An 18,753-nucleotide genomic window follows, 5' to 3' on the forward strand; every position below is an offset into this window, starting at 1 on the left:
CTGTTCGCCGCTTCCGGGAATGCTCGGCCGCCGGTTCCGCAGCGTCTCCTGCCTGTGCTGATAACATGAGCTCCTTCCAGGGCCGCATGAAGGAGTATCCTTCCGTATCCATAGACAGGTTCGACAGAGAGAATCTCTCCGCCAAGGCGTATTTCCTGTCCCACTGCCACAAGGGTAAGAGGAGTCCATAGTCTGCCAGGACGGGAGCCCCTGTGAGCACCACAAGGCGCCATTCGGGGGTTCACCGTACACTGCTGGGACGTGTGACAGGTATGCGAGCACTGCCGGTGTGGACGGTCCTCGGTAGTGATGGGCGAGCAGTGCCATGCTGTGTGCTTGGTACGGGAATCCAGGAGGGCTCCAGTACCGAGTATAATGGAGGTGACAGGGAAACTCCGGCGGAGACAGGAAACCCCGGAATGGGAGCATGCCTGGACACAGCTCTGACTCCCAGGCCTGGGGTCCTCCCTATCATTGATAGCCCCCAGCTGCTTGCTTTATCTTGGCTGGTCATGAAAAGTAAGGAGGACCCTTTAACTATTTATTTGATTTGTTAACACTAGAAGTCCCAGAGAGGGGTCATTTAACATTTCTATCTTTGGAACCCAGAGACGGTTGAATGACCTGAAGGATTTTAGCTAACATCCTATAATCACTGTCTTTTGTTCTGTAATTAAGGCCATTACTGTCGCACCACAGGAGGTTGTTGTTTTCCATTGAGTTTAGCCATTTAGTTTCTAGTTAGTTCTATTCAGTTCATTTGAACATATTTCGGGACTTCAGGGGGGAGCTCGAAATTTCTGGGACTTCTAGTGTTAAACCAGCCTAAACACCTTAGACCCACATGAAGAGGACACTAAAGGGCAAGTGTAAAGCCCTGCTGTAATCTAAGGGTATGTGCGCACGTTGCTTTTTACCTGCTTTTTTGCTGCTTTTTCTTCTGCGCTGTTTAATGCCAAAATGGATGTGTTCTTCTATTCAAGCAAAGTCTATGGGAATTTGGGTTTCTTGTTCACACTATGTTGTTCAAAATGCTGCCTTTTTGTGGCAGAACTTTGGTCAAAAACTCAGCTTTGCAGTGCAAAACCCAAATGGCAAAAACAATTGACATGTTGCTTCTTTGAAAAGCTGAGTTTTTGACCAAATTTCTGCCACAAAAAGGCAGCATTTTGAACAACATAGTGTGAACAAGAAACCCAAATTCCCATAGACTTTGCTTGAATAGAAGAACACATCCATTTTGGCATTAAACAGCGCAGAAGAAAAAGCAGCAAAAAAGCAGGTAAAAAGCAACGTGCGCACATACCCTTAGGCTGCTTTCACACATCCGGCTTGAGCTCTGCGGCTCAATCCGGCTATGCAACGGATGCGGTGAACACACCGCATCCTTTGCATAAGTTTTTCCTTTGCGGCCAGTCCGTTTTTTGCCGCTTGCGGCATGCTACTGAGCATGCGCAGTGGCAAAAACCGCATGCGGCGGCCGGATGCGGTTATTGCTGCATCGCGCCGCATCTGGCCGCCATAGGCATGCATTGAAAAATGCGCCACATCGGCCGAATGCGGCGCGATGCGGTTTTTTTTTGCCGCACGAAAAAACGTGCTAGGCAACGTTCCATCCGGCCGCCGCATCGGCTAAATCTGCCGCATGCGGCAAAAAACGGATGGAACGCAAGGCCTTGCGGCACTAATTAAAGTCTATGCAGAAAAAACGCAACCGGCAGCAAAAAAAAACACGGTTGCGATTTTCCTGCAAAGTGCCGGATTGTGCCGCATTGCAGAAACCGGAGGTGTGAAAGCAGCCTTAGGCTGCTGTCACACATCCGGCTTGAGCTGTGTGGCTCAATCCGGCTGTGCAAGCTATGCAACGGATGCGGTGAAAACACCGCATCCTTTGCATAAGCTTTTACATGCGCCCCGTCCGGTTTTTGCCGCTTGCGGCACGCTACCGAGCATGCGCAGTGGCAAAAAACGCATGCGGCAGCCAGATGCGGTTTTGGCCGCATCGCGCTGCATCCGGCCGTCATATGCATGCATTGAAAAATGCGCCGCATCAGCCAAATGCGGCGCGATGCGGGTTTTTTTGCCGCACAAAAAAACGTGCCAGGCAACGTTCCATCCGGCCGCTGCATCGGCTAAATCTGCCGCATGCGGCAAAAACCGGATGGAGTGCAAGGCCTTGCGGCACAATGCGGCACTAATTAAAGTCTATGCAGAAAAAACGCAACCGGCAGCAAAAAAAAACCGGTTGCGATTTTCCTGCAAAGTGCCGGATTGTGCCGCATTGCAGAAACCGGAGGTGTGAAAGCAGCCTAAGCTCTCCTCCTTCATCAACGCTCCCAGAACTGCTTCCAGAGGACAGTGTCCCCATCCCCAGGTCTCATATAAGACAAATGACGCTATGTGGCCAATCACCATAGCAGTAACCAACATGGCTACAGCATTACTACGCATGGAAGGCAATCTGACAAAATTTGAATGGCTGTCTTAGGCTACATGCGCACACTGCCGTTTTTTTCTGCACACAAACTGCAACCAAAACTGCTCCTTGTCACAGACAGCATGTTAATGCGTTTTTTAAAGGAGTAACAAAATATTATAGGATAGTATGATTGATACAATAGAACATATAGAATAGATAATAAGAAAGAACAGAGAATAGCTCAGTAGAGGGATAGCTAGCTTGGCCAGTTTTTTTTTTTTATTTTTTTGTTTTTGTAAAAAATGACGTGGGGTCCCCCCCCATTTTTCATATCCAGCACAGGAACAATCTCAGCTGTACCTTGGCTGGTTATGAAAAATAGAGAAGATCCCACGCTTTTTTTTTTAAGTATTTGATCCATTTTGTAATTTAAAAAAAATGACGTGGGGTCCCCCCAGTCTTTTAAAGCCAGCCAAGGTCCAGCATAGAACATGACTGCCAGACTATCATTTCTGTCTTCCGTATTCTTTGCATAGTCTGAATTTTTTTTTGTTTTGTTTTCCCCTTTTGTAGATCATATGAAAGGACTTCGCGCTCCTCTGTTGAAACGAAAGCTGCAGTCCTGGTACGTGAAATCTCTTCTAGATTGTACCGTCTGTTGTAGACCCGCATCTTCTTTGCTTGGCATCTCTGGCTTTCTAGACCCAGAATTGGTTGGAAATAGATGAGAAAGTGCACTTAAATGCTTGGCAGCACCCAAGGGTGCGGTGCACCAAGCGCCTGTACTTGTTAGAACAGTCATTCTCTGCTGACATACCCTTTAAGGTTCTGTGCGCACACTGCGTTTTTACACGCTTTTTTTGTGTTTTTGCTGCAGAAATTTCTTGAGAAAATGGTTGTAACCTTTCCGCAGACATTCCCCAGCAAAACCTAAGGAAAAAAAATTAGCTGTGGGCACACTTTTTTTTTTTTTTTTTTTTTTTTTCTTTCTCAAGAACATTTTTTCTGCAGAATTTCTTGAAAAAAAGAATGAGCATGTCACTTCTTTTCTGCATGCGTCTTTACCGTGTTTTTGATGCGTTTTTTTTTTGTTTTTTTTTTTTTTTTTGCAGGTTGGTCCCTGCGTTTTTTAACCATTATCTATGGCAAAAAAAGCAAGGGCGCTAATCTTTTTCTAGTGTGAACAGGGTCCAGAATCCGATGGAATATGGTAATGACACTGCTCGAGCGTGAGCCGAGTGTCATACTGTGTCCGATTCTCTTGCATGTGAGAATCGGAGCACATGTGTTGTAGAAAATGGAGAGATTAATTCTCCATTGTCTGTCTCTGCATGTATGGGACTGTACTGATATCATCCAAGTGCAGTTCGATGATTTACACACACCTATAGACTGGTATGGGTGTGCATGATTCGATATACGCTGCCAATCACAGCATACTGCCATTTTTCTTTCTTGCCAATTCGGCATGAGAAAAATATTGCAGATCTGCTCTGCCTCATTGAATAACATTGATCAAAGATTTTTTTGCATTGCACTCAGCCGATTTGTATTGTCATATGAGCGAGGCTTTAGGCTATGTGCCCACGCTGCGGAAAATGCGCAGATTTTGCCGCGGATTTCTTGCGGAAAAGCCGCGGATTTCCCGAAAATCTGCAGCTCAGGCACTTCCCAGCCATTTCTATGGCATTTTGGAAATGCTGTGCCCACGCTGCGGATTTTTCCGCAGCGGATTTCGTGCGGATTTTGATCCGGAAAAATCTGCAACATGTCAATTATTGTTGCGGATTTTCATCCGGATTTTGGCTTTAAAATTGGGAAAAAAAAAAATCTGCAGCAGTTCCGCCGTAAATCCGCGGCAAATCCGCACCTTTGAAAAGGTGCGGATTTTGCGGGAAAGCTGCAGATTTTGATGCAGAAAAATCCGCAGCTACATTCTCTCGTGGACATATAGCCTTAGGCTGATTTCAGATGGCTGTATGAAAGAAAGGAAAAAGGTGAGCCACCTGTCTGTAAATTGCAGATACAATTGGTTCTGTGTGTAATTTGAACGACTACCATATTTTCCAGCGTATAAGACGACGCAAAGCAGAGTTTTTGCCCAAATGTCTGTCACATAAAGGCTGCAGTTTGAACTGCATAGTGCGGACAAGAAACCCAAATTCCCATAGACTATGCTTGAAAAGCAGAACACATCCATTTTGGCATTAAATGCTGCAGTTGAAAAAGCAGCAAAAAAGCAGGTAAAAAGCAACGTGGGCACAAAGCCTAAAGCGGGCTTTACACGCTGCGACATCACCCAAGCGATCTCGTTGGGGGTCACGGAATTTGTGACGCACATCCGGTCGCATTAGCAATGTCTTTGCGTGTGACACCTATTTTGAATCGTCGCAAAAACGTTCAAAATCGCTCATCGGTGACATGGGGGTCCATTCTCAAATATCGCTGCTGATCGGTGTACGAAGTAGTTCGTCGCTCCTGCGGCAGCACACATCGCTATGTGTGACACCGCAGGAACAATGAACCTCTCCTTACCTGCCTCCCACCCGCAATGCGGAAGGAAGGAGGTGGGCGGGATGTTACGTCCCGCTCATCTTCTATTGGGTGGCGGATCAGTGACGCAGTTGTGACGCTGAATTAACCTCCCCCTTAGAAAGGAGGCGTTTCGCCGGTCACAGCGACGTTGCAGGGCAGGTAAGTAGTGTGACGGGTCTGGGCGATGTTGTGCGCCACGGGCAGCGATTTGACCATGTCGCACAACCGATGGGGGCGGGTACCACGCTAGCGATATCGGTAGCGATATCGCAGCGTGTAAAGTGGCCTTAAGTCTGTCTGAGAAATTGCTGGTGTGCACAGACATATTCTTTGTTATTTGATAAGTGTGCTGTCGATTGAGCTGTTTGAACCTGTCTTAGGCCCCCTTCGCGCGTCCGTGAAAAACCATGCACGTTTTTCACGGACGTGTCAGAGGTGCGTTTTGCCCTCCGTGACCCGTGTTTATGGGCTACGTGTGTTCTCCGTGATAACACACAGAGAACGGGAACTTTCCCCTCACCTGTCCCTGGCGTCGCTGTCCGTGGTGCTGATCTTCGGTCTCCGGTCCTGCAGACTCCCCGCTGCTGCTGCTTCCGGCCGCAGTGAAGTCAATATGCAATTAGCATAATGAGCGGCGGTCGGCAGCAAGTGACAGCAGTGGCAGAGACAGGAGGGCAGGAGAAGGTGAGTAATGTTTTGGTTTTTTTTTTTCTCACAGACACATGTCTTCTCTGCGGTGCGTGTCACGCGGAAAACATCCGTGTGACACGTTTTGCGTTCTGTGTGACACCTCTGATGCCGGAGAGAAAACTGACATGTTGGCGTGAGAAACCACACGGACACACGTTCCGTGCGCAAATACTTACGTGTGTCCAAAACCATAGGAATACATAGGTCTACGCGTGTACGTGTCTCCGGTACGTGAGAAAACTGCCAAACGTACCGGAGGCATGGACGTGTGAAGGGGGCCTTAAAAGGTGCATTATCTTACTGGCCTGGTTAGTCACTGTGTAATTGGTCACCTTCTCCAGTGGAATCCCTCGGCTGCACCCTATTTGTTATATCTGGTCGTCAGGGGCTCACATTTCCAGTGCGTGTGTGTGTGTGTGTGCGTGTGCATTGACCGGAGCGCTTTGTGGAAACACAGCATGTTTGTCTTTTTATACTGAATGATCATAAATTTTGTGCAAAGGACTGAATTAAAATTGTCTCTTACAGCCTAAAGGTTTTCCTGTACTGTTCTCCAGTCACTAAGGAATTGCTGCTGACAAGTCCAAAGTATGCATTTTGGGAAAAGCGCATTGTAAGTGTGTACCCTTGAATTAAGGCCTCATTCAGACATCAGTTTTTTTCACATACAAACAAAACGGACTGAGTGTCAGAGTTTATTTCACACCTTCTCCTACCTGTCATTGAAAAATGAATGGCACACCAATGGCATCCAGATGCTGTCACATTTTTTTTCTTTTCTTTTTTTCTTCATCGTTCCTTATGGGAGACCCAGACCATGGGTGTATAGCTACTGCCCCCGGAGGACACACAAAGTTACTACACTCAAAACGTGTAGCTCCTCCCTCCTAGCATATACACCCCCTGCTAGCCAGTCCTAGCCAGTTCAATGCTTTGTGTTTCAGGAGGATCACACACACATGCATCTCTGATTTTGATTTTTGATTTTTTTCCTTCTGGATCAAAGATTTGGAAGAAAAGCGGGTCCAGCTGGACTCCCGGCATGTCCCTTCTCACCCCACTGTGTCGGCGGTGCTGTTAAGGTTGATTTTCCAAGGCTGGAGCCTTCTCATGCCGCGCTCCTTCACCATCCCATGCTGGGGCTCTGGCTTGAAGTGGGAGCCAACACGGTTCTCACTGCTTTGCAGGAGACCGGTCTCCATCCGCAGCCCTTTTGCAGGATCCTGCTGGACGGAGCTATCACCCCCCCAGGAACCTGGCAACCTGCGTCTCACAAGCTAAGTATATGAGACGTTATTACCACAGAAAGTGGTCTTTCCAGGGGTCCTTTATGTTTATTATTGGGGGAGTGTGTTTTATGTTTGGTGTTAACGTTTCCGGTCGGTTCTCCAGTTTTCACTGGAGAACCGCGCCGATGGTGCCTGCACGCCGGCCGCATGTTTTACTCTAGGCCCCGGCTTCGCCTGAGGCCTAGTTTCGGTTTCCACTGTCTCTGCATGTCAGTCAGGCAGAGGGACAGTGTGGCTCCGCCCAGCGGCTGTGCAGCACAAGGGAAGGGACACTCCTCACTGAGGAAAGATTCCCTCCCCTGGCTACCTCATTTGCCGCTCTCAGAGTAGGCCCCGCCCCCTCTCCTCGCTCCGGTCGCCATTTTCTCAGCGTTCTCTGTGCCTGCATAGGCACAGAGATTCCACATTGTGACAAGTGGGGGCCGGGGCTGAGGGACTAGAGGGCACAGACATGTCTGTTTAAACGATCTGCAGCCACGACCTCCGGTTTGTGAGCTGCTTATTTTATCCGTTTATATATGCTGGGGGCCATTCTAGACAGAGCCCCCACCTCTGCAGCATGTCTCACAGAGCGAGGCTGCAGGCTGTTTTTATTATTCCACTGCAGGTAGTCTCGTACGGCTGTACCGAGCTCATAACCACTGTGGCCCCTCAGCTTGGAGGCTCATTAGTGGTCCCTCCAGCTGCTCCAGTTTCGGTGGCTGACCCCTGGGGGAATCCTATTCCAGGGGTCGGCTGTCCCGGCATCTGCTGAGCATGCAGCCCCCTTCTCAGGGCGTTTTCTGCTTCAGCTCGCTCAGCAAAGCTCACAAGGGACTCTCCTTCTGGGCTCAGACCCCGTCCTCCTGACAGGGAGACGCAGGGTCCCCTGTCCTCCCCGTCCCGCAGCTCCGATTACGAGCTGACTCACTGGATGAGGAGGATGTCTCTACCAGGGGCTCGGACGCTACTTTATGTACATTGATCCGTCCGTAGGTCACGCAGATGCTAATGATTGGATTGCGTCCATTATACTTGTACTGGACCTCCATCCGCCTGTATCAGGGGAGTATTCCCCGTTGGCAGAAAGGCATCAGTATACCTTTAACAGGACGAGGAGTGTGTTCCTTAACCACTCCAGTTTTCAACCCGCTGCGTCCAAGCCCACAGCCTGTCCTGCAGACCCCACAGCGGGGTTCTGCTGCCTGTTTCCCCCTCCCATCAGAGGTGGTCAAGGAGTGTACTCATTCGCCAAGGGTGGCCACTCCGGTGTCTAGACTTTCAGCCCGGATAGTTGTATCAGTGGCTGACGGCACCTCTATAAGGATCCCACGGTACATTAATTTTGTACTGGACCTCAATCCGCCGGAGTTACCTTACCTAAGAGAACACAACGTGTGTTCCTTAACCACTCCAGTTTTCAGGCCCCTGTGACCAAGCCCAGGGTCCGCTCTGACAGTCGCTTCCCATGAAGCGTGATTCTGAGGACTGTGTTTCCCCTGTCCACAAATGGTGGTCAAGAAGTGGGCTCATTCACCTCAGGTGGCTCAGCCCGGACCGTTATGTCAGTGGCTGATGGCTCCTCACTTAAGGTTTTGCGGTCCGCCCGGTTGTCCTTTTGGCCAAGTCGGTATGGGGGCGGCAGGAGCTTCGTTCTCCTCAGCTTTACAGCAGTGCGGTTTTTTTGTACCTTCTCTGCTTCTCTGGAGGAGATGCATTCCCTCACAGGGACTCTATGCCCAAAACGGTTGCCTGAACTTCCAGACTTCAGTCTTTTCATCCTATGCCAGGTCTGCCATGCTGGACACCGCACGGCGGTGGTCTTGGCTACTTTCCTCGCTATCCGCAGGCTCCTGTGGCTTCGGAAATGGAAGGCAGATGCCTCTATAGAGGTTCCTTTCTGGGCTCCCCTTTGGTGGGACCAGTTTCTTCGGAACCAACTGGATGAAATTAAGGAAGCTCTTGTCGGGGAGTGTTCTTCCTTGCCACAAACCTAAACCAGGGAACCTGTCCAGGGCAGGAATCAGTTGAGGTTTCGGTGGTTTCCGTTCCTCCATCTGATCGTCCTCTAGCTCGGCCTAGGTTCATAGAACCAAATGGCTCGAAGCTGCGTCTTCAGAAGACCGCAGGAGATGCTGCCACTGTGTCAGCTTCCTCCGAGCTATCTAGCCACGCCAACAACCTCCTTGGTCGGTGGCAGGCTCTCTCCACTTGGCGACGTATGGTTCTAACACGTCTCCGTTCAGTGGGGGCGGGATTATATCTCCCATGGCTACAGGATGGAATTCTGTCCACCCGCCAAACAGATTTTTTCTGTCAACTCCTCCCGGCTCCAAGGCCTCCGCCTTCTCACAGGCCGTGGCATTTCTTGCAGGCCAATGGAGTAATTGTACCGGTTCCCGACTGGGAACGGTTCTGAGATTTTTGCTTAAATCTATTTCTAGTCCCCGAAGAGGGCGGTGCCTTCCGACCTGGATCTTTAGCTTTTCAAGCATAGTCAGGTGTGGCGTTTTCACATGGAGTCTCGGTCTTGTTCCGTGTGTTTTTCACCGGATCAATCAAGAACCCAAGGAGATTCCCTAGCAGCCATCGGCATCAGAGCTGCCTATCTGCAGGGGTCAATCGCAGTTTCACACCAGCGTTGACTACGTTTTGACAATCGGAGTGGTCCAATTCGTGGCTCTTCCCTTGGGGTTAGCCACGGCCCCTCGAGTATTCTCATTGGGGCAGCTGTGATTAGGGTCCTGCACCCCTAGGGATTGGCAGTGATCTTTTGCCCTGGACGGCCTTCTTGTCGGGGCTTCATCCAGTGCTGACTCTTAGCAGAGTGCTTTGCTCACTCTCGCCACTCTAACCTATTCGGGTGGCTTGTCATTCTGTCCAAGTCCACTCTGACTTCGAACCAGAGGTTCTCAGGGACGCAATTCGAGACTCTGTCGGCACTTGTGAAGCTGCTCTTAGTCGATCAGTAGTCCCTCCGCTGGCGGTCGACGTCGTTCTATCAGACACCATTTACAGGTGCTGCTCAGACGGTGGCGTCAATGGAAGCGATTCCTTGCCCAGTTTCTCCTGCGTCCTCTGTGACTGGATGTTTTCCGCTGTACAAGCGAACTCCCTCCTTCCACGGGGTGGTGGCTTCGCCACTGACCAGGGGCTCGTTTCAGTGGTGGCTTCGGCCACTCTGTCTCAGGGACGCTCCTTCCTGGCCCCGTCCCGGGTGATCCTCACCAGGATGCTAGTCTATCCGCCTTGGGAGCAGTATATCTCCACTGTGGAGCGCAGGGCGCTTGGACTCTGTCCAAATCAGCCCTCTGGATCAATGTGCTGGAAATCAGAGCTGTATTTCTAGCTCTCTAAGCCTTCACCATCTGTTGGCGGCTAGGCACATTCGAGTCCAGTCGGACAACATGACAGCGTTTTCCTACATCAGCTTCCAGGGCGGGACACTCAGCCGCCTGGCAATCTTGGCGGCTCAACATTCTTCAGTGGACAAGGGACTCCTAGTCCACCGTATCCGCAGCCCACATCCCAGATGTGAAAACTGCGAGGCAGACTATTTCAGCTGTCCAACCGTGGTCCACAATCCTCAGGTTTTGCGGTAGACACACTGGTTCATGTTTGATCCCAGCTTCGTCTCTTTACGTATTTCACCCTCTACCTCTTGTCCAGAGTCCTGCGCAAGATCAGTAAAGGGGGCCGTCGGGTCATTCTCATACTCCAGACTGACCCAGGCAGGCTTGGTACTCTGACCTGCTCCTTCTGTCCGTTGGATTGCCATGGCATCTTCCGGACCGTCCAGACCTTTTCTCAAAAGGTCCGTTTTTTCCGTCAGAATTCTGGATTCTCAGATTGACGGCGTAGCTCTTGAGTCCTGGATCTTGGCGACTTCTGGTATCCTTCCTGAAGTCATCTCCGCTATGACTCGAGCTCCAAAGTTTCCTTTGACTTTTTTGGCCTTGCCGACCCTCCTGTCCCTTCCACAGTCCGGTCTACAGCTAGGACTATCCCTCATTAAGGGCCAGGTCTCGGCTCTGTCAGTATGTGCCAGCGGCGTATCGTCCGGCTGGCTCCGGTGCGCTCCTTTAAGGGCGCATCTCACATCATTCCGCCTTTCTGGCGGCCTATGGAGCCCTGGGACCTTAATCCGGTCCTCCCGGTTCCCGGAAACCCCCCTTTGCGCCTCTTAGGGAGGTTTCTTTGTTTCATCTTTCACAGAAAGTAGTCTTTCTAGTGGCTATAATTTCCCGTCAGAGAGTTCTGGCTCTCTCGGAGTCACCCCCCTTTTTGGTCTTTTGCATCAAGACAAGGTGGTCTCCGTCCGACTCCGGACTTTTTTTCCCTAAGGTGGTTACTGCTTCCACCTTATCCGGGGCAATTTTCCTGCCTTCCTTTTGTCCGGCTCCTGTTCATCGCTTTGAGGAAGCGTTGCATATCCTGGATCTGGTGCGGGCGCTCCGGATCTATGTGTCTCGCACCGCCGTTATTAGGCGGTGCACCTCTCTCTGGTGCTGACTGCTAGTCAGCGTAGCGGTCTCTCGGCATCTAAGCCGACCCTGGTTCGTTGGCTTAGGTCGGCCATTTCCGAGACCTACAAGTGTACTCAAGTGCCTTCCCCGCCGGGGATCAAAGCACATTTGATCAGACCTGTCGGCGCCTTTTGGGCTTTCAGGCACCAGGCTACGGCTCAGTAGGTCTGTCAGACTGCAGCTCGAATTAGTCTGCATACTTTTTCGAAGCACTACCCAAGGCATGCTCATGCTTTGGCAGACGCGGGCTTGGGCAGACGCATCTTTCCGGCGTCTGTCGCCCATTTGTGAAGTTAGGTTTTGCCTGCTTCTCAGTTGTCTGTTTATTCCCACCCATGGACTGCTTTAGAACGTCCCATGGTCTGGGTCTCCCATAGGAACGATAAAGAAAAAGAGAATTTTGTTACTTACCGTAAATTCTTTTTCTTATAGTTCCGTCATGGGAGACCCAGCACCCTCCCTATTGCCTGTTGGCAGGTTTCTTGTTCCGTGTGTCTTCACCGGCTGTTATTGTTGTAGACAGAGGTTCCGGTTATTCCGGATTTTACTCTGTCTCTTCTTGTGGGTGGATGTCCTCCTTCAGCTTTTGCACTAAACTGGCTAGGACTGGCTAGCAGGGGGTGTATATGCTAGGAGGGAGGAGCTACACGTTTTGAGTGTAGTAACTTTGTGTGTCCTCCGGGGGCAGTAGCTATACACCCATGGTCTGGGTCTCCCATGACGGAACTATAAGAAAAAGAATTTACGGTAAGTAACAAAATTCTCTTTTTTACTGACTTGGGTTGCCAATTTTGATCTGATGCGCGGATTAATATCTGCCATGTCTCTCTGATTTTGCACGGAGCACATGGCCCAAGGGAAAAGTCTGACAAATCAACAGCTCCATAGACTATCACAGGTACGAGTGCAATCTGAAAAAAATGGAGAGCACTCCATATGTGAAAAACTGATGTGTGAATGAGGCCTAAAGCCTGAATGCTACAAATATAACAGCTCTGGTGCCTGGTATCCCCTAGTACTAGACGCACACCAGTCATATTACTCAGCTGCAGGTAACAGCGGGTTTGGCTTTGGGAGGTCATGGCCCGTTATTTCTGGGGAGATGTGTAGTACATGGTGGTCATTCACATCAGTGACAATCCATGTAATATCAAGAGTCCTCAAATGTGCCAAAACAGGAGGCCCATAGTATAAAGCGGTCTTCTTCATTAGGCTATAGAGGAGGGTCCCACTTTGCAGTTGCATATAGACAGACATTCTCTTCATGGGGCAACCACTTTAACCATCTTATAAAGAAGACTTTGTAATATACATATAATACATATGTGTATATATGTATATATATATGTGTATATATGTGTGTGTGTGTGTGTGTGTGTGTGTGTGTATATATATATATATATATATGTGTATATATGTATGTATGTATGAAATACCATATAGAATTTGCCCAGCATTGTATATGTCCTTTTTTTTGTTTTGTTCAGAGAGCCATTGAAGTGGACACGCCGACACAGATTTCTTTGATCGATGAAGCTACTGATGCTGTGAGTATCCCTCTACCTAAAGATTTTATACTGACAAATGTTTCCATGAAGAAATCTAGAAAAAGAGGATATGAGGGCACCACGACTCAATGTGCGGGATCAATCCAAAAGTACACACCTATATAATATAAGCCAAAACAAAGAAAAAGAGGGTGTGTAACAAATGGGATCACCAAATATTTCACAAAATAGAAAATATTTTATTGACAAAAAACACAAACATATGTTAAAAACATTTAAAACACTCCAAAAGTGAACAAGCATACTGGGGTTTGCATATAAAAAGGCATAATAAACCCCAGAGTTCCTCCTTAAAGAAATGTCATACTCGCTATAGGAAATGCACCATACACAATCAAAAAAGCAGCAATATAGCAAGCATGAAGCAAAAAAATCTAGCAAGCATGCCCCATTTTTCCCTGAGGAAGCTGCCGGGGGGGTAGCGATACGCGTTGGGGGGGTGTTTTGGTTTCCACCTTATGATGGTTATTCTACCTTACACCTGGGAATTGCTCTGGATTGGGTATACGTCATCTGATTTTTCAGAATTAATATTTTCTAATTTCCATCTAATTTGTGCTTGCAGTCTATTGTATCTTTAATTCCCAGAGTGCGGTTATACTGCATGCAGCCATACTTGCTGCTATGTATCATTGTCACTTTATATGCACTTTGTTTTTTTTGCTTCATGCTTGCTATATTGTTGCTTTTTTTGATTGTGTATGGTGCATTTCCTACAGGTAGATGACATTTCTTTAAGGAGAAACTCTGGTGTTTATTATGCCTTATTGTATGCAAACCCTAGTATGCTTGTTCACTTTTGGAGTGTTTTAAATGTTTTTAACATATTTTTTGGTGTTTTTTTGTCAATAAAATATTTTCTATTTTGTGAAATATTTGGTGATCCCATTTGTTACACACCCTCTTTTTTTTCTTTGTTTTGGCATGAAGAAATCTAGAAATGCTAAAATCCCATCCTCAGAAGGGCACTAGTGTACAGTAGTTTGAGTTTATTTGGGCTCCACTGAGACTTGAAGACTATTGGCTGATCATTACTCTAGGTATCCTCGGGCAAAAATAATAAAAAAAACATTATACTTTATTTTTAATTATTCTTTAAAGGGCTAAGGTTTTCTATCCTGGCTGCAGTTTTATAAAACAACTGTGCTGTACTTGCCTTTCCTGGGTCCACTGGTGAGTCTCCGCATGCTCTCCTGATGCCTGGCATTGGCTGTTCTGCTATTGTGTAGGCGAGTCTCATCATGGGCTCCTGGTTCCTGGCATTGGCTGTGCTGCTGTTGTGTATGTGAGTCTCCTCATGTGAACCCGGTGCCTGTCTTTTACTGTGCCGCTTTTGTGTAGTCGAGTCTCCGCATGCTATCCTGGTGCCTGGCATTGGCTGTGCTGCTGTTGTCATGTAGGTGAGTCTCCGCATGCTATCCTGGTGCCTGGCATTGGCTGTGCTGCTGTTGTCATGTAGGTGAGTCTCCGCATGCTATCCTGGTGCCTGGCATTGGCTGTGCTGCTGTTGTCATGTAGGTGAGTCTCCGCATGCTATCCTGGTGCCTGGCATTGGCTGTGCTGCTGTTGTCATGTAGGTGAGTCTCCGCATGCTATCCTGGTGCCTGGCATTGGCTTTGCTGCTGTTGTCATGTAGGTGAGTCTCCGCATGCTATCCTGGTGCCTGGCATTGGCTGTGCTGCTATTGTGTAGGCGAATCTCCTCATGTGTTCCTGGCATTGGCTGTGCTGCTGTTGTGTAGGCAAGTCTCTGCATGCGCTCCTGGTGCCTGGCATTGGCTGTGCCACTGATCTCATGTATACAGCGCAGAAGACAATCTATGAGCTCAGTGGCTCTGCGGTGGGCGTTCAGTCTACACTGGCAGACCCATAGAGCTCACCGATTGGCTGCTGACATGACATTCGCACCACAGCTAAGGCCAGGCATCGGGAGCAGTGGTGGAGAGTCGCTGGTGGACCCCGGTAAGGGGTACAGATCGGTTTGTTCTGGGCAGCACGGTGGCTCAGTGGTTAGCACTGCAGCCCTGCAGCGCTGGGGTCCTGGGTTCAATTCCCACCAAGGACACCATCTGCAAGGAGTTTGTATGTTCTCCCCGTGTTTGCGTGGGTTTCCTCCGGGTACTCCGGTTTCCTCCCACACTCCAAAAACATACAGTTAGGGACCTTAGATGGTGAGCCCCAATGGGGACAGTATTGCCAATGTATGTAAAGCGCTGTGGAATTAATAGCGCTATATAAATGAATACATTTATTATTATTTTCTTTATCGTTCCTATGGGAGACCCAGACATTGGGTGTATAGCTTCTGCCTCCGGAGGACACACAAAGTACTACACTAAAAAGTGTAGCTCCTCCCTCTGAGCATATACACCCCCTGGATAACCAGATCTAGCCAGTTCATTGCTTTGTGTTCAGGAGGCATACATCCACACATGCATTCTCATCTGATTTTTCATTTTTGGAAAGTTTTTGAAGAAAAGCGGGTCCAAGCCTGGACTCCCGGCATGTCCCTTCTCACCCCACTGTGTCGGCGGTGCTGTTAAGGTTGATTTACAAGGCTGGAGCCTTACATGCCGCGCTCCTTCACCATCCCTTGGGCTCTGGCTTGAAGTGGGAGCCAGCACGGTTCTCCTTGCTTTGCAGGAGACCGGTCTCCATCCGCAGCCCTTCAGGATCCTGCTGGACGGAGCACTCATCCCCAGGGACTTGGAACCCTGCGTCTCAGCAAGCTAAGTACCTGAGACGTTTATATTCGGGGGGTCCCGGTACTTTATTATGGTGGGAGAGTGTGCTGTGTAACTTTTGTGACATTTCTGGCCGGTTCTCTGGCTGTCACCTGAGAACTGCGCCGATGGTGCCTGCGCGCCGGCCGCATCGCATAAATTTAGGCCCCGGCTTCGCCGGAGGCCTACTTTCGATTTCACTGCCCTCGCATGTCAATCATGCAAAGGGACAGTGCGGCTCTGCCCAGCGGCCGTTCGGCACAGGGGAGGGACACTCCTCTCTGAGTACATGTCCCCTCCCCTGTAAATCTCCTTGGCCCTCCAGATCCCGCTCTCAGAGCAGGTCCCGCCCCCTCTCCTTGCTCCGGCGCCATTTTCTCAGTGTTTTTCTCTGGATCAGCGCTGGCTGTAGCATCCCTGCTAAGCTGCTTGGGGGTCCGGGCTGTGGGATCTGGAGGGCACACAAACGGTCTGGTAAGCTCCGGTTGTGGACCTTCTTATATACTTTCTGGGGGTCATTCTGGCTCAGAGCCCCCACTTCAGCAGGATGTCTCACACGAGGAGCAAGGCTGTACTCAATATGCACTGCATGTAAGCTCGTGCTGCCTGAACCGAGCACATATCCACATTGTGATGCCTGCTCTAACCTGACAATGCCTCAGTCTGGAATCGCACCCACAGTGGTCCCTCCGGCTGCTCCGGCTCCGGTGGCTGAACCCCCGGCTTGGGTAGAATCCTTCTCTAGGTCAATCTCCCAGTCTTTTGCCGACTCCATGGGACCGCTGTCCCGGACTTTGCTGAACATGCATCAGCCCCCTTCTCAGGGCGCCTCTGCTGCTAGGGCTCTCTCAGCAGAGCTCACAGAGGATTCTTCATCTGGTCCCAGACCCCGTCCTCCTAAAAGGAGACGCAGGGTCCCCTCTCCTTCCTCGTCCCGCGGCTCTGATTCACGAGCTAACTCGCAGGACGAGGAGGATGCCTTTACTGGGGGCTCGGACGCTACCTCCATGTGCCCCATTGATCTGTCCGAAAGTGACGCAGATGTTAGTGATTTGATTGCGTCCATTAATTCTGTACTGGACCTCAATCCGCCAGTATCAGGCCACTCCAGTTTTCAGGCCACTGTGACCAAGCCTAGGGCCTGTCCTGACAAACGCTTCCCAAAGCGTGGTTCTGATGACAGTTTTCCCTTTCCACCTGAGGTGGTCAAGGAGTGGGCTCATTCACCAAAGGTAGACCCTCCGGTGTCTAGACTCTCAGCCCAGACCGTTGTATCAGTGGCTGATGGCACCTCTCTTAAGGATTCCACTGACCGCCAGGTTGACCTTCTGGCCAAATCTGTATATGAGGCGGCTGGGGCCTCGTTCTCCCCATCTTTTGCAGCAGTGTGGGCTCTCAAGGCCATCTCTGCTTCTCTAGAGGAGATGCATTCCCTCACCAGGGAATCTATGCCCGAAATGGTTGCCTTAACTTCCCAAGCTTCAGCTTTTTCATCCTATGCCATGTCTGCCATGCTGGAGGCTTCTCACTGCACTGCGGTGGCTTCGGCTAATTCCCTCGCTATCCGCAGGATCTTGTGGCTTCGAGAGTGGAAGGCAGATGCTTCTTCAAAGAAGTTCCTTGCTGGGCTCCCTTTTGCTGGATCCAGGCTATTCGGTGAACAACTGGATGAAATTATTAAGGAAGCTACTGGCGGGAAGAGTACTTCCATGCCACAAACTAAAACCAGGAAACCTGCCCAGGGTAGGAACCAGTCGAGGTTTCGTTCCTTTCGTTCCTCCAACTGGTCATCCTCTAAGCCCTCGGCCTCGTCCACTAACTCAGCCAAGGACCAAAAACCCAAATGGCGCACAAAGGCGTGTCCACAAAAGACCGCAGGAGCTGCTGCCACTAAGGCAGCCTCCTCTTGACTATCTGGCCGCGCCAGCAACGTCCTTAGTTGGTGGCAGGCTCTCCCACTTTGGCGACGTGTGGTTTCAACACGTCTCCGATCAGTGGTGCGGGATATCCTCTCCCACGGCTACAGGATAGAATTCTCTTCCAGCCCGCCAAACAGATTTTTTCTGTCAACTCCCCCCTGCTCCAAGGCCGCCGCCTTCTCTCAGGCCGTGGCATCCTTGCAGGCCAACGGAGTAATTGTACCGGTTCCCGCCCGGGAACGGTTCAGAGGTTTCTACTCAAATCTCTTCCTAGTCCCCAAAAAGGACGGTTCCTTCCGGCCCATCCTGGATCTCAAGCTTCTCAACAAGCATGTTCAGGTGCGGCATTTTCGCATGGAGTCTCTGCGATCAGTCATTGCCTCAATGATCCAAGGAGATTTCCTGGCATCCATCGACATCAGAGATGCCTATCTGCATGTGCCAATTGCAGTTTCACACCAGCGTTGGCTACGTTTTGCAATCGGAGAGGAACATTTCCAATTCGTGGCTCTCCCCTTCGGGTTAGCCATGGCCCCTCGAGTATTCACCAAGGTCATGGCAGCAGTGGTTGCGGTTCTGCACCTCCAGGGGTTGGCAGTGATTCCTTACCTGGACGACCTTCTAGTCAAGGCTTCATCCAGCGCAGACTGTCGGCGGAGTGTCTCGCTCACTCTCGCCACTCTAACCCAATTCGGGTGGCTTGTCAATCTACCCAAATCCACTCTGACTCCGACCCAGAGGCTCACGTACCTAGGGATGCAGTTCGAGACTCTGCCGGCACTTGTGAAGCTGCCCTTAGTCAAACAGCAGTCCCTCCATCTGGCGGTGCGCTCTCTGCTGAGGCCCTGCCGTCATTCCATCAGGCACCTGATGCAGGTGCTGGGTCAGATGGTGGCGTCAATGGAGGCTGTTCCCTTTGCCCAGTTCCATCTGCGTCCTCTGCAGCTGGACATTCTCCGCTGTTGGGACAAGTGGACTTCCTCCTTGCACAGGCTAGTGGCTCTGTCGCCACAGACCAGGGGCTTCCTTCAGTGGTGGCTTCGGCCCCTCTCTCTGTCTCAGGGACGCTCCTTCCTGGCCCCGTCCTGGGTGATCCTCACCACGGA

The 18,753-nt window shown here is 50.1% G+C and overlaps 1 protein-coding gene across 4 annotated transcripts in view; it reads left to right on the top strand.

Annotated features, from left to right (window-relative positions):
• The first annotated feature begins 38 nt into the window (after nucleotides 1-38).
• DCLRE1C (DNA cross-link repair 1C) overlaps nucleotides 39-18,753 on the top strand; it is a 99,882-nt gene continuing 81,167 nt past the window's right edge. The window contains exons 1-4 of one of the 4 annotated variants that reach the window (XM_075345240.1): nucleotides 39-174; nucleotides 2,993-3,044; nucleotides 6,173-6,257; nucleotides 12,926-12,985. In XM_075345240.1, coding sequence (XP_075201355.1) covers nucleotides 66-174; nucleotides 2,993-3,044; nucleotides 6,173-6,257; nucleotides 12,926-12,985 — 306 coding nt within the window. In that variant the 5' untranslated portion in view covers nucleotides 39-65. Of the gene's footprint in view, nucleotides 175-203; nucleotides 271-2,992; nucleotides 3,045-6,172; nucleotides 6,258-12,925; nucleotides 12,986-18,753 lie in introns of those variants that run through there. The other 3 variants (XM_075345237.1, XM_075345239.1, XM_075345238.1) reach the window with 3 other exon arrangements.

Source organism: Anomaloglossus baeobatrachus, chromosome 4 (assembly GCF_048569485.1).
Source record: "Anomaloglossus baeobatrachus isolate aAnoBae1 chromosome 4, aAnoBae1.hap1, whole genome shotgun sequence".
NCBI lineage: Eukaryota > Metazoa > Chordata > Amphibia > Anura > Aromobatidae > Anomaloglossus > Anomaloglossus baeobatrachus.